The 13989-nt window shown below is 29.0% G+C and overlaps 1 protein-coding gene across 13 annotated transcripts in view; it reads right to left on the bottom strand.

The window, feature by feature from the left end:
- LOC107441179 (protein grainyhead) overlaps window positions 1-13989 on the bottom strand; it is a 72489-nt gene that overhangs the window by 3773 nt on the left and 54727 nt on the right. The window contains exons 5-19 of one of the 13 annotated variants that reach the window (XM_043041923.3): window positions 11179-11388; window positions 10692-10919; window positions 8731-8900; window positions 8541-8632; window positions 8062-8132; window positions 6976-7087; window positions 6388-6482; window positions 5841-5897; window positions 5656-5757; window positions 5348-5414; window positions 3965-4083; window positions 3369-3463; window positions 3167-3240; window positions 733-848; window positions 589-653 (exon numbers count right to left, since the gene is read on the bottom strand). In XM_043041923.3, coding sequence (XP_042897857.1) covers window positions 589-653; window positions 733-848; window positions 3167-3240; window positions 3369-3463; window positions 3965-4083; window positions 5348-5414; window positions 5656-5757; window positions 5841-5897; window positions 6388-6482; window positions 6976-7087; window positions 8062-8132; window positions 8541-8632; window positions 8731-8900; window positions 10692-10919; window positions 11179-11388 — 1673 coding nt within the window. Of the gene's footprint in view, window positions 1-588; window positions 654-732; window positions 849-3166; window positions 3241-3368; window positions 3464-3964; window positions 4084-5347; window positions 5418-5655; window positions 5758-5840; window positions 5898-6387; window positions 6483-6966; window positions 7088-8061; window positions 8133-8540; window positions 8633-8730; window positions 8901-10691; window positions 10920-11178; window positions 11389-13989 lie in introns of all 13 variants that reach the window. The other 12 variants (XM_043041918.3, XM_043041925.3, XM_043041920.3 and 9 more) reach the window with 12 other exon arrangements.

Raw genomic sequence — 13989 nt, 5'->3', positions numbered from 1 at the left:
TTTAAGCTTACCTTTGACTGACATACTTCACAAGCTTTTACGATGGTGATTATCAAAAAACATTCTGATGCACATTATTTGATGCATTATCTTATTAAAAATGCAAAGAGAAAAAAAAAACATTTGATTTCAGAGCATTTTCTACCATTGATAAAGATAATTAACAAATTGTAAAATACAACAAATAGGAAATCAGAGTTAATTAACTCATCTCTCTTTTCTTGGCTTACTTTCATGTTTACAAAATAACTCGGTCTAAAGAATTTAGTTTTTATATGGAGGTATTTCACAATTAAGTACAAATCCAATATCTAGGTTTCTATCTTAGGCAACAAACTTGACAAGAATAAAAAATGTCTTTATAAATATTATTTTCCTAATTAATTGAAAATCTAACATAGCAAGATATTAAATTTATTATGGAAAAAAAATTTATTAGTGCAAAAAGTTAAAGAGCATCCACTCTGAACTAAGCATACCCTTTGCAGTATGAAGGTTGCCATTTTATATTAAAAAAAAAGAAAAACTAATGGAGAAACTATGATGACAGATTATGGTTGTAATAAAGGTGTATTTTAAAATACATACCCTTTCTTGCATTTTTTATAAAAATTTCTTATGAGTTCAACTCCAATATTATACTTGTTCTCCATCTGTAAGTAAAGTGAATTTTAAATTTAGACAAAGTTTAAAATTTGGAAGTAGTGAAAAAGAAAAAAAAGATGTACTTACAGCTTTGGCCAGTCCATTTAGATTGGGTGGTGTGAGGTGTAGGGGAAAGAACACTTCGTCTTCTGGCCTCTTCACATAAAGTAACACTGGTTCCCAATAGGAGACGTTGATTAGTTCTAAGTGTTAATAAGTTACAATTCAACATGCACAAATAAAATACTAAAATCAACAACTCAATACTGCCCAGATTGCTTGATAAAAGTTTTTTCTGCAATATACCAGGACAACCTATTTTTGATCTATAAGGAAGGTTCCTTAATACAGTAAAATCTTATCTGATTTTATTTAGCTGCTGTAATGCAAATTTCATTAGGTGAAGAATGAATGAAAAATTTGCAGAGTTGCATCTCATTTTAATATATAAACTGAAAAAATGAACCTATTTTACAAGAGCAGGGCCGGATTAACCTATAGGCACACTAGGCACGTGCCTAGGGCCTACGAAATTCAGGGGCCTACGAAAAACTTGGGAGAAAAAAATTTGTTGACAAAAATAATTTAGCTTTAAAAACAACAAGTGTATTTTGCACAAAATTATGAAGATACAAATAGAAATATAATATTTTTCGGTAATAAATTATTTTACAGAATCTTATGATCTAATATATATTTTTTTTGTTGCTATTTTTGGATTCAACGAAATCTTGTATTATGCTGTCGAATTCCAAACTACGCAAAATGTCGTATTCAATAGACATAAGTGCGAGCGATGCCAAACGATCTTGATTCATTGTTGAACGCAAATATTTCTTTATCAATTTTAATCTGGAGAAAGATCTTTCTCTCCTTCTGCATTTGCATTCATAATTCCTTCTGCATTCATAATTTCAATAATAATTTTGCATTCATAATTCCTTCTGCATTCATAATTTCAAAAGATTTACTTTTGACAATGTTAATTTCCTTCACTTAGTTATCATAGTAGTATCATGAAAACTATGAAGCTATTTGTAGTATAAATATTTCTTGTAATTAATCTCACTATCAATTTCATTGTTTTCTTTGCTGGTTTGTTGTTGTATTGTTGACGTGAAGTGTTTACATAGTTTTTGATCGAACTAATCATAATGGTATTATCGATATCAACTGCAATATCAGCAGTATGTCGGTATTGCAGATAAAGTTTGATAAACAAATTTGTAAATTAAAATCCATATTAATAAAAATGTAAAAAAAATATGCAAGAAAATTTTAGCATATATTTTGAAAAGAGGGGAGGAGTTGGGGGAAGGAAGGGAGGGCCCAAAAACGGCTGTGCCTAGGGCCTACGAAAGGTATAATCCGGCTCTGTACAAGAGCATCCATTTTAACTGTTAATTTCAAACAAATTTGAATGAAAAACTGTTGTTTTGTTCATTCATTTATAACGTCTAGTTAGTTATTCTTTAAATGAAGCTAAAATGGCAGAAACTTTTTCGCGAGTGTGATGTAAAAAATTATAAAAGTAGCAGTTTGAAATCTTCGTTATAATTTCTAGTTAATTATTTTATTAAAGTGAGATAAACTTCCAGAAAACATTTTCTTTCTTTTTTTTTAAATTCATTTTCCTTTAGATATGGAATCAAAATATGCCAATGCTTCATTAAAAAGGCATTAAATTTCTATAAAAAAATTTAACAAAAGTTTATATTAGTTACACGTGGCAATTAATGCTAAAGAAATAACTAAAGACCAAAAGTACTATCAACATTTAGTAATTCAATAAACAAGTCAATCTAGACAGTAGTTGAGAAACTAAAACCTTAAGTTACAAGAAGGTGCCTGTATTATTCATTACAATTATTTTTATACCAGAACACATAGACTCACAAAATGTAAAAGGTTATTTTTTTTCATCCACTCTTCAAGGCCCTTTGATTCATAAATATTTTTTCCTTTAAATTTTTGTACTTTTTTACTATTAATCTCTAACTCTAGCCATGTCAACTATAACCACTGGTCTAAACATATTTTTGAGCATTACTATACATTGTTCTAAAAAATGAAGTAAAAATAATATACATTAAATTTAGAAATTTACATTTAAAAGTGGAAAGAATTCAAATTGATGCATAATTATCAAGAGAGATCAGACTTTTTTTATATATAATATATACATAACTCTCTCTCTGCCAACATAAACTTTTAGAATCTAATGGAATATAATAATTGTATTGAATAATGTTTTAAAAATATTCATATATATAAATCCATATTTTATAACAAAAGTTTTATTGCATAACGTTTACAATAAAAATAAAATTTGAATTTTTTTTTTAAATTAAAAAAAACTTATTATCTAACTGGCACCTTCATAGATTATAGCTTTTTGTTACTTTCATATTGCACAATTTAGAAATTTGTAATAAAATTTGTAATGTGCAATTTAATTAAAAAGAAATTTAAAAGTAATGTGCAATTTAATAAAGTTAAAAAAGTAATGTGCAAAAATTACCTCTATCAGGCGGTGCTAGTTTGAATTTCTTCAAGGGTGGTGAAACAGGCATTTCAAGAGGTGCTTTTACTTCCCTGTAAAAATAAAAATATTGCACATCATTATAAGTTGCTTAGTCATATTTATAATATTAAAAATGTAAATCAAACATTCAGTATTCATTATAGAGATAAAACTATTCATTATTTAAGAGTTTACTTACGCTGCTATTGCAGCAGCAGAAGCAGCATTTTCTTCTGCAGCAGCAGCTGCTGCTGCAGTTGCTATTGTGTAGAAGGTTAACTCTGGGCCGTTCGACTGAAATAAAATTAAAAACAATATTACGAATAACTCTAATGAATTACTTGTTAGAAAAATAGTCCGAAATAATGAAATTTATTTCTATATTGTTTCATCAAATATTATATTTAGCAAAATGAAATACTCGTATCAAAATTTTAAAAAAACATTTTCACTGATTATGTCTTAATTATTCATTCTTTTTTAAAATTAATCAAAAACAAATTACCTAAACTATTAAATTCAGTCATCTTTTGTGCTGAACTTTATTTAGTAAGTTAAAATATTTATAAAATCTGTTTGATTTTCGTTTTTATATCTTTAACAACGATTAATATACACGAGAAATATGACGTCATTCTAATGTAGGCTGACATTTACTTTAAGTTAGGTACAAACTCTTGCGATTGAATAACACTATAATTAATCATCAAAAAATTAGTTTCAGAATTTTTTTTTTTTCAAAATAAATATTAAACTATCAAAATTAAATTATATCTAATAAGAAAATGTGTTTACTTTTTCTGAATCATCATCTGGCGTGAAAAGTATTGGAGGTTTTGAAAGATCGCTCATGGAATAAAATTCTGATCTCTCACATGGAGTGTGGTACATCTCTTCAATTTTCTTCCTTCCACCTGAAAAATAATTGACAAATTGGTTAAAAAAATTTACATAACAATAAACAAATGTTAATACCTCCCAGAGTAAATATCTGCTTCTGAATATAACTCTTGAATTTTTTTATAAAATTGTTTTTGTTATTTTTACATGTTTATACTTGTTGAAAACATTTCATTGAAAGCATTCTCTTAAAAGCAGTTTCATACTCATGGCATTCATAACTTTAATTTTCATTCAATTTAAACAACTGTATAATAGTATTTATGAAATTATTTTCATTTTGATGGCACTTTAGTTTTTAACTAATCAAAGTATAATCTATTAAGAACAACGACTAAAAATAATTTTAAAAAAATTTTGTGCAAAATGAATTATATCAATACACTGTTATATCACACACTGTTTTGCTGTTAGGTTCATAAAGAAGCAAATATTTTAACAAGAATGAAATTGAAGATAGAGTTACCAGTAAAAAAAAAAAAAGAAGCCAATACTGTGACAAACTTCAATGACATAATAAATTACTGTGGTACTTTGGAGTCATGGGATTAGTCTTTACATCTTTAACGAGTGGATTCGATTATCTTATTTATCTGAGCTGCTAAATTCCTGGGTTAATGAATATTTTTATTTAAGCTGTATTTTTTTAAAACTTTTTTTTTTGGGGGGGGGGGTCAGGAATTTATTGCTTTTTTTCAAGGTTTTAGTCTTGCTTCATTAATAAATACCATTAAGTTAGTTTGTGTTAATTTAGTTAAATTAAAAAAAAAATATTTTAAACTGTTTATTAAAAAGACTCACAGGTCTGAGAAAGTAGTATTTGAAATATATTTTTATAAATAACTTTTTCCATTTCATTGAATTATGTTCTAAAAATATTACATATTGTATTTTGTTACAACAATTTCAATGTATTATAAATTTCAAATTTTTGAGAGAGTACCTTAGTACATTATTTGAAATTTCTTATTATACCTGTTTTTAAAAAGGTTCATTGAAAATTTTAAAACCCATTAGAATATAGAAATCAGGGAAATATAAATGTCTCAATGTTAGGCGTTTGTATTTTATTCTATTATAAACTTAATATCTTGAGCTGATTTGTTAATAAAAACAATGCAATTATAAAAAATAAAAAAAATCAGTTTTGGTTTTTTCAGTTGAGTGTTTTAGTTTTGAGTAAAATCACACCCCTAACTCAAGGTATGTTGAGTGAATTAAATGATACATCTTTGAGAAAAGATACATTATTATATGAATGAAAGCATTGTTACTTACTACCTGTTGCAGTAAGTTTCCTCTTTGCGGCTCTTCTTTCTTCATCTCTTGTCTTCCTTTCAGCTCCCTTCAGCAGAGAGAAATATTTTCATTAAATTCAGTGAAATACATCTTTTCATTTTATACAACATTAACCAAATTTTTTATTTTTATTTTAACAGATAATTATTCAAAAATAGTTCATTCAAATGTTATTTTATAGTAGTCATTAATGATATTCCTGCAGACAGTGAAATATCCAAATGACAAACCGATTTGTTTTTTTCATTATAAGTAACTGATTAAATTCACTAAAGTGGCACACTTACTTTATCGCAGAAAACTTTAATTTGGCAGTAGCCTCTGTGAATGGGTGGAGCACCTTCTCGTAAATCGTCAGTCGTATCTACTTGGATGTGTAGAGGAAAACCCTGGAATGAAAAGAGTTTCATACTCATCCTTCATATACTCTATATTAATTTTACATTAAAAAAAAAAAAAAATTCTTTCTTACCTTTACACCTTTTTGATTACTAAAATCTGTGCTGAGACAGTGAACTGAAACACTAATCTGGAAGGAAATGCCATCATTATATATATATTTAAAAAAAAAAGTTATTAGGATGTCAAAGAGAACAACTGTAATATAAAACTTTATATAATAATTTTTGAAAATTATTTTATTTGCAACATAGGATATCAAAGAGTTTAGTTGTACTATAATACTTCATATGATGTTTTGAAAATTATTTCATTTGCACATTTTGATGTCAATAATAACAGTTACATAAAAGTTCATATGATAATCCTTAGAAAATTATTTTATTTGAACCATTGGGTGTCAAAGAGAGCAATTATATAATAGTACTTCACATGTTTTGAGTATTATTTTACTTGCAATATTTCAATGTCAAAAAAGGCAGTTGTAATATAACGCTTCATTTGTCAATATACTAAACATTTTATTTATGAGAGTAGAAAGTTATAAATTAATAATGGTAGACCTATAAGTTATTTTGTAATGAACTGATCTATTTTCAAAGTGGCTTTTCATAAGTTACCTTTGCAGGTCCATCTAATGGATTCCAGTAGAAGGCTATCGCATTATGAGTAACCTCTTCAATTTGACCTATGATGCCGCAACTGTTTTTTGTATCTAAAAAAATGACAGAAGCAAAAATGTATAGAAAACTTATTCGAAATAAAAATAGATTATTTGAAGAAATAAGACATAAAAATTGAATTACCCTATAAAGATAGGCAGCATGGAAGGGAAAGATAAAAGGAATTGTTTAAGCACATTAAAATACACATAAAATCGATCCAAGAGAAAAGATTTTCAGACAGAAAGTAAATAATCAAGTGCAAGAATTTTCATATAGCTGGTGGGTATTTTGGTATTCATTATAATTTTTGTTAATTTTTTTTAGAAAAAAAATATATTTGGTTAAAGAAAACACGCGTAAATTACGACGACTCATGCATTAGAGAAGATATAATTGTCCCACCACTGGAACTCTTGATATTACCTCCTTGATAATTGAAACAAAAACAACCCGTACTCAATATTATGCGACTGTCATTCAAATATTAAAAACAAAGATTTAGGTAGTTTTTAAGAAATAAAAATAGGTCCGTACTCTGTTTACCTGCATCAAGTATTCGCTGCTTTACACTGTGTTGTCGACTGTGCCAAAATTTCCACGCTTTGAGTTCATCTTCGTGACTTTTCTCCTCTCGAAATACGAGCATCACAGTTGACTGAAAGCAATTAAAAATTGTTTTACTTTTTGTCACCTTAAAATAGCCTTAACCTAAAACTCGAAGTGAATGAAAAAGAATCATGATGAAATAGGGTGTTAGGTAAAATGAATCATTTAATTAAATTAAATTAAATTAAATAATTTACTTGCTTTTGATTAAAAAATGGCAGAAAATATATTTGATGTTATTTTATCGTCAGAAGGGAGGGGGGGGGGAGATACAAACCAAAATGAGTCAATTCTGAGTTAAAATTATTTTCATAAGTCTGGAGTAATTAAACATTAAGCCTTTGTTTCACTTTGAATTCTGAAATTTGTTTAATACTTCAATAAATTATATGGTTTACTAGAAAAGGGTTAACATTCACGATGACACATTTTGTACGAGTTATATAATTTTAGATTATTATTATTTTTTAAAGGATAATAAAAAAAATATATTTCAGCTAGAGGTGGGTTCAAATGGCAAATTATGCAAAATAATAATCCCTTTATTAATAAATAATCCCTTTATTTATTGCTACTTATAAATATTATTTCGGTTTATATAAAAGAGAAATTATCTCGATTCTTGTCGAAAGTTTAGATTTTTTTTTTTTTTTGCAACACTGTCATGTTTATGTAACACAACTGCAATAAGGATTGCTCTTTACTATTGGTTGTACAATATTTAATTAATTTTTTTATGCTTTTTTAAAAACCGCAGCAAATTTATAAGAAGCATTTTCCAACTAAAGAGGCATCAGTCTGTAAAATAAGATTTAGAAGTTCCCTATCCCCCTTTTCCCTTAAATTTTTTTTCTTCCTAATTACCTAAAACATTTGTTTTAAAATATATTTTAATTTCTTATTAAATCCGGATTGACTTTCTACTCGGCCACTCTCCAGAAAGGCTCACACAATTCTTTTGTATCTAATCATTGGAGAGCTTCTATCACATTAAAGAATGCTTTTTTAAATAGATTTACTTACTTTGACAGTACAACTTCGGAGTGTTCTTTCTGGATCATTAATATATTCTAGAGTGATACCATAATACTGTCCTGTAATTAAAAAATACAGTATTTAAATTGGCTATCATGGAAGCTAAACTTAATCGTATGAACTCTGATCAATTTCACTATTATAGCCACTTAAATAACGACACCTACAAGTCTTAGGTGTTGTCATTACCATTCTTGATATAAAAGTGGTTTAGTTAATAGAAACCAGTTAAGTTGACCCTCTCTCTATGTTGATCATTTATTTAAGTTGATCTTAATGATCACATAACCAACTTTAAAAAACAATTTTATTCCGCCTTTATAAGTTGACCCCTTGTCTAAGTGGATCATCAAATAGTTTTTTACAAGTGGTCACTGCACTATAATACTGAAGGTTGAAATATTTAAAGTTTAACTACTCATCTTTTGAGATAGAGGAAATTTCTAACTGAGTGCTTCAAAAGTTACCTTTATTTATATAAGTCATGCGATCATCCTCTCTTCGTTGACTGGTGGAAATGGGAGACTCTAGGAAGTAATGAAATCCTACATCGGAGAAACTGGAAGGGAAAAAGAAATGAATTTTGATGTTACTTCATCACATTTAATAACATCTCCAAGTGAATAAGTTTTGCTTTTAAGAGTATGCGATTATTACATTTTAGGAATTTGAACTTTGTCTAGTTCTGAATTTCGACCATATTCGTGATTCCAAGAGTTTTTACGACCAGATGGTGAGACTACTGACGTTCCCCTTGATGTTTGAGAATCTTCATCAGTTTGTTGGAGTATAGGTTGAGCTTGGGCTATTTCTGTATAATCAAATATCTGAAATATAAAATTTTTTTAAACATTAATTCAAAAATGTGTTTTTTTTTTTTTTTTTTTTTTTTTTTTTAACAATTTGTAAGCACTGCAATATCTTGTCGGCGAAATTTTTATTTACGAATTTAGCTCAAAATGAATGTTTTAAAAACGGGACATGACTTAAAAAGTGCGTTAGAAAAAATGGCACAAAACGGTATTTTTTAGTATTAATTAACGAAAGAAATTTTTCTACTCCTTTGCTTTTGAAAATTCTCGTGTGAAAATTTATTAAATTAAAAGTAAAGAAAAAACAAAAAACGTTACGAATAATTAGTATTTACTTCTTATATACAACAGTCATAACAGTACCTTAAAAACATAATTCGAATGGTATGTCCATTTTTTCAAGCATTTTTATTTTGTTAATTTTATTCTCTTAATTATCTTATCTTAATTGAGTTATTTTTATTTCCTTAAACGTATACTTATAGCTATATTCATTATCCTAACTCCCATTTTAAAAATATGTCCATTTTCTTAATGTTGAGGCTATTTTTCAGAAGGAAAAAAAGGAATTTAACCGACGATTCTAATTATACATCAATCCCATAAATAAAAAGACGGGACATAGAACTGAACACCTTAAATCAAATAAGAATTTGATAGTTGAAATATGATTTGACGAGTTAAAATGTAAGATTAATATATTATTATTTTTTTTTAATTGCGCGAATGTGTGCATTCATATTTTGAGTTTGGGCGGTTCTCGTAAATCACGTCAGGGCAGATTTCTCTAGCTAGATCAATATAGATTGCTCAAGCTCTTGGATTTTCGCATTTTAAATACAAAAATGAAAGTGTTCGAGAACTTTCGAGATACATGCGTCATTCGATTTCTCCACGTGTCTGCAATCTTCTAGATAGCCTTACGACCTTCTAATGATCGGGAAAAAAAGAATGTAGTGGGCCTAGGGCTAGTTCATTGACGTGAAATGCTTGAAGAATATGAAATTTAAACTAGCTCCGCCTTTACCAATACCGGGTCTCAGCATACAGCAGTTCAGATTTGTTTACAGCCTTCTAAAGAAATTTGTTACACGCTTCAGGATTTATTACTTTACAAGCATAATATATCAAGAGATTTATTATAGATTTTAAAGATTTAACTTAGAAAATGTTTTAACTTCAATTGTCAAAATTTTGTAACGAAAATTAAGCTATTAAGGGATTGGAGAAAATTTATGTTATTTTTAGTTAAAAATTATCTGCTGAATGTAAAAATTTGTGGGTCATCTAAACGACAAAAAAAAAAAACTTGTAAGATGGAGAAGAAATTGAAGATGAATGTGACGAACAAAATTTGAAATGTACCGTGGACGACTCGCTTATTTTCTATATTGTTTCTCGGAAATTGCAGAACTTAACATATTCGTTGCCGATCGAGCACCCGCAGATTTTCTATTGTCGACAAAATAATTTGAATGGAAAAGGAATCTGCGGAGCTAATCAGAATCATCCTTGCTTGCTTTGAGGAAAAACAGCCCAATTTTTTTTATACTAAAAGAGAATTCAAACACGAGATACAGAAACAGTAATTGAACATAATGGAAAACACATTATTGATGAATAAATACTAGTTTTAGGGCTATTTTATTTAGTTTCAAATCAGGTGTGAACTTTAGCAGCGATCCGATATATTAGATTCTTGTAGAGTCTATTTCTTATGCACATATTTTTTTTCTTCCCCAAAATGAGTGTTAAACACTTCTGAAATCAGAAATAAAATCATTCATGAAAATAATCATATCTTACTTGCTGCAAGGAATCCCTTGGAGTTACAGTAGTTTCTCCGATACCAGAATCAGGTGAAGGAAGATCTACGGTTAATCCGTGAGGGGTAGGTTTGTAGGCTGCCTGCTGCCTAATATACCTTTCCACGGTTCCATACGCAGTACCATTATCTAGTGTGGCTTCTGGATACGCTGCTAACTGTCTGACTGCTTGCACATACTGCTGATCAGTAGTAGATTGTGGTAGATACTAAGTAAAAGAATTTAAAATATTTCAGAGTGACATCTACGAAAAATATATGGAAGCAGAGAGTGGAAGACCATGTCCATTGAGATTTAAATGAAGTTAAGGAAACCAGCTTTCAAAAGGTTGTACAAGCGTCCTAATGTTCCATATTTATAGTGAGCCATAAACTTAGAAAACTGAGTGTTTCTAAAATGTCACTCGATATGTTCTTCCACCCAAGCTTTTCAATTAAAAGATGCGGAATGAATATAAATGTACACACCTCTCTAAAATAATCTGTTGGAGTAAGCGTATAAGTATTGCTGGCCGATGTTGTTTGGACCCCATACTGAGGTGGAGGAGCTACAGTAACCACAACATTAGTCAGTACGCTGTATTGACCAGTGCCCAGAGGTTCGTATGCAGATGGAGAAAATTCTCCTGTGGGATATGTGGCGCTCTCCAAAGGGATGCCAGTGGGAGAAGATTCATCCTGCACGAGAAATTAGCAAATTATAACTTCATACATTCATTTAGTACTTCATACACTTATATAATTGTATACATTCATTTAATTTTGAATAACAATGCAAATGATTGTGTAGTTCGAATTATCCGACTAACGTTCTGAAACAACGTACTAGTTTTTTTAAAAAAATAGCTTGAAACGTCACATCAATACAAGGATATTTTTTCAGGATCATCAGTGGTATATAAAAAAACAGGAGGGAGGGGTAGGAGTATAAAGAAAGAAAGAAAACAGGAGAACTCGTAGCTTCTACACTAGATTTGATACACATTTGAATCTTAGCATATTTTTTATTCCGATTAAGGTCCTTTTGATCTTAGAGTTGATTTGAAAAAACAATGATGAACATACAATATTGTCAGAAGATATATAAAGCATTTTAAATAGACGGGACGAATAAAACCGGGCTGATCTTGAAATGTGGGGCCACAGGTTCAGAATTGACAAGGGTCCCTGGTAGTTACTTTAGACCAATTTTGCATGTTGTTTAATAATGAAGTGTTTTTAAATCATTTATAATATAAATAAATTACGATATAATAGCAAATTTGAATTGATACTTATTTCAATTTTTGTTAACTCATAATTATAACAGACAATTCCTAAGAAAACAGCTCGAAAAAAAATTATTTGCTTCATTTAGGGGACCACACAAATATGAGGGCACTAGGCTTAAGCCTCTCAGGCCTTATGATAAATCAAACATTGAATCGGGTACTGGCTATAACAGATAGCGAATGTAATAGCCAAACATTCAATCTCACTCTCACTGGTAATTATTTTACACGTGAGTTCACAAAATAAATAAATGATGTTGCGATACATTAACAAAGTATTACGAGTTTCGAAATAAAAATTTAGGAGCCTCTTTTAGGTGATGCAATTTTTCCCAGTCACCTTTCAAGCCAAACAAAAAAAAACAGATGGGAAAAAAAATCTCATAACATGCGTGTACATATCTTCCTGTATGCATTTAATTTAAAGCAATTTTAAAAGAAATTGTATATAGAGTGGGTGTATTATAGTAATAACAAGGTTCCACCATAAAATCGTGAGAAGATTTGGATGCGGTTTTGATTGCGTTTTTTGACCCAATAGAACTTCATTCTTCTTTTAACACCCAAACGAATTCCTAAATTGTTTCTCTATAGCCGATTTAATACTTATTGTTCCCATTTTTTGCTTTTTATGACTCACGATTTGAATCAAAATATGAATAGCTGTCCTTAAAAAATTTATATGTCAAAAAGAAAAAGTGAAGGCGTTTAAAATTTTCCCAACTGCTCAAATTTATTTAAACAATAAATAATATCATTTAAGAGCTGCAATCAAAAAGCGTTATTGGAAAAATACTTCGGATATCCAGATATTAATTTCGTGATATGAATTACAGTTAAATGTTTCAAAAGGATTAAATATTCAAGGCCCAAAAGGAAGAGAAAAACGTTTCTTTTATATACAATTTACCATCTCTGTTTGCTATCAGGATTCCCACTGGTTATGTGTATGGGAGTGGAATTGTCACGGAATTTTATTTTGCCTCTTAAAAGCAGGGAACAGTCAGGAAAAATTGCAATTTAAAAAATAAAAATAAATAAAAATATTTTAAAAAAGACTGGAAAACTTCTACATTATACTTGAAAAATAACCAGTCCCAGAATTGTCAGTAACAGTTATTGATATTCGAGTTAAATAAATGTACTATCAATTACAATTATTAGTTGTAAAAATTTCCCATTTTAGTGAAATTTCTATGCTCCTATCCTCATTCAATGATATTTCTTTGCACACAAAATCTAAGATTTGACATTATAAATAAGAAATCAAAATTGTCTGATGAAAAATTGCATGGTATAGATACGATATGGTTTGGGTTTTCATTGAGATTTTTCTGATATAACTGGAAGAGTCCGAGAATTCCCTCCCCCCTGAAATTGAGGGGGAACCCTGGCCATGTAGAAAATTTTTTAAGTTCCGATTTATGGAAAAGGAATGAACACTTTGTATACACTTGGTTTTATCAGGGCTAAAGAGAAAGAAGGGCTAGTTCACTCCGCTCTTAGAGCTGAAGCTACGATTTCCCTCCTCATGACGTCACTGTGTCCACAGATCACGGAGATCGCAAGCAAAGATATTTGATAACTCTTTCTCTTTGTAAAAATAAGTTAGACTTTTTCTGGTTATTAGCTTTCAAACTTTACGTAATTAACACATTATTTCCGTTCATAAACATAGTTCAAAAAAACTTTCTTGGCCATTATATTAAAAAAAAATACCATTTTAAACTTATAAAAATGTTTTACTAGTTGGCGAAAACGACACTATAAATACTTTATTTTAAAAAGTTCAGTTTTAACTTTAACTATTAAGAAAAATGAAAGCATATATCGACACTTTTTTATCTACATATTCTTTTATAACAATAAGTTAAGTTAAATTTAGAATCCCCGATTTTAAAATATGCCATTAATAGCAATTTGTTCATACTTAATCATTAGGAATTTCTAAATTTGATCAACAATTGAAATTTCAACCACTTTCCGACATGAGCTAGTGGGCACAAAA

The sequence above is a fragment of the Parasteatoda tepidariorum genome, chromosome 1, assembly GCF_982258835.1.
Source record: "Parasteatoda tepidariorum strain Cologne lab strain chromosome 1, Ptep-v5.0, whole genome shotgun sequence".
NCBI lineage: Eukaryota > Metazoa > Arthropoda > Arachnida > Araneae > Theridiidae > Parasteatoda > Parasteatoda tepidariorum.
Note: the sequence above shows the minus strand (reverse complement) of the source record. Positions and strands in the feature narration are given on the sequence as shown.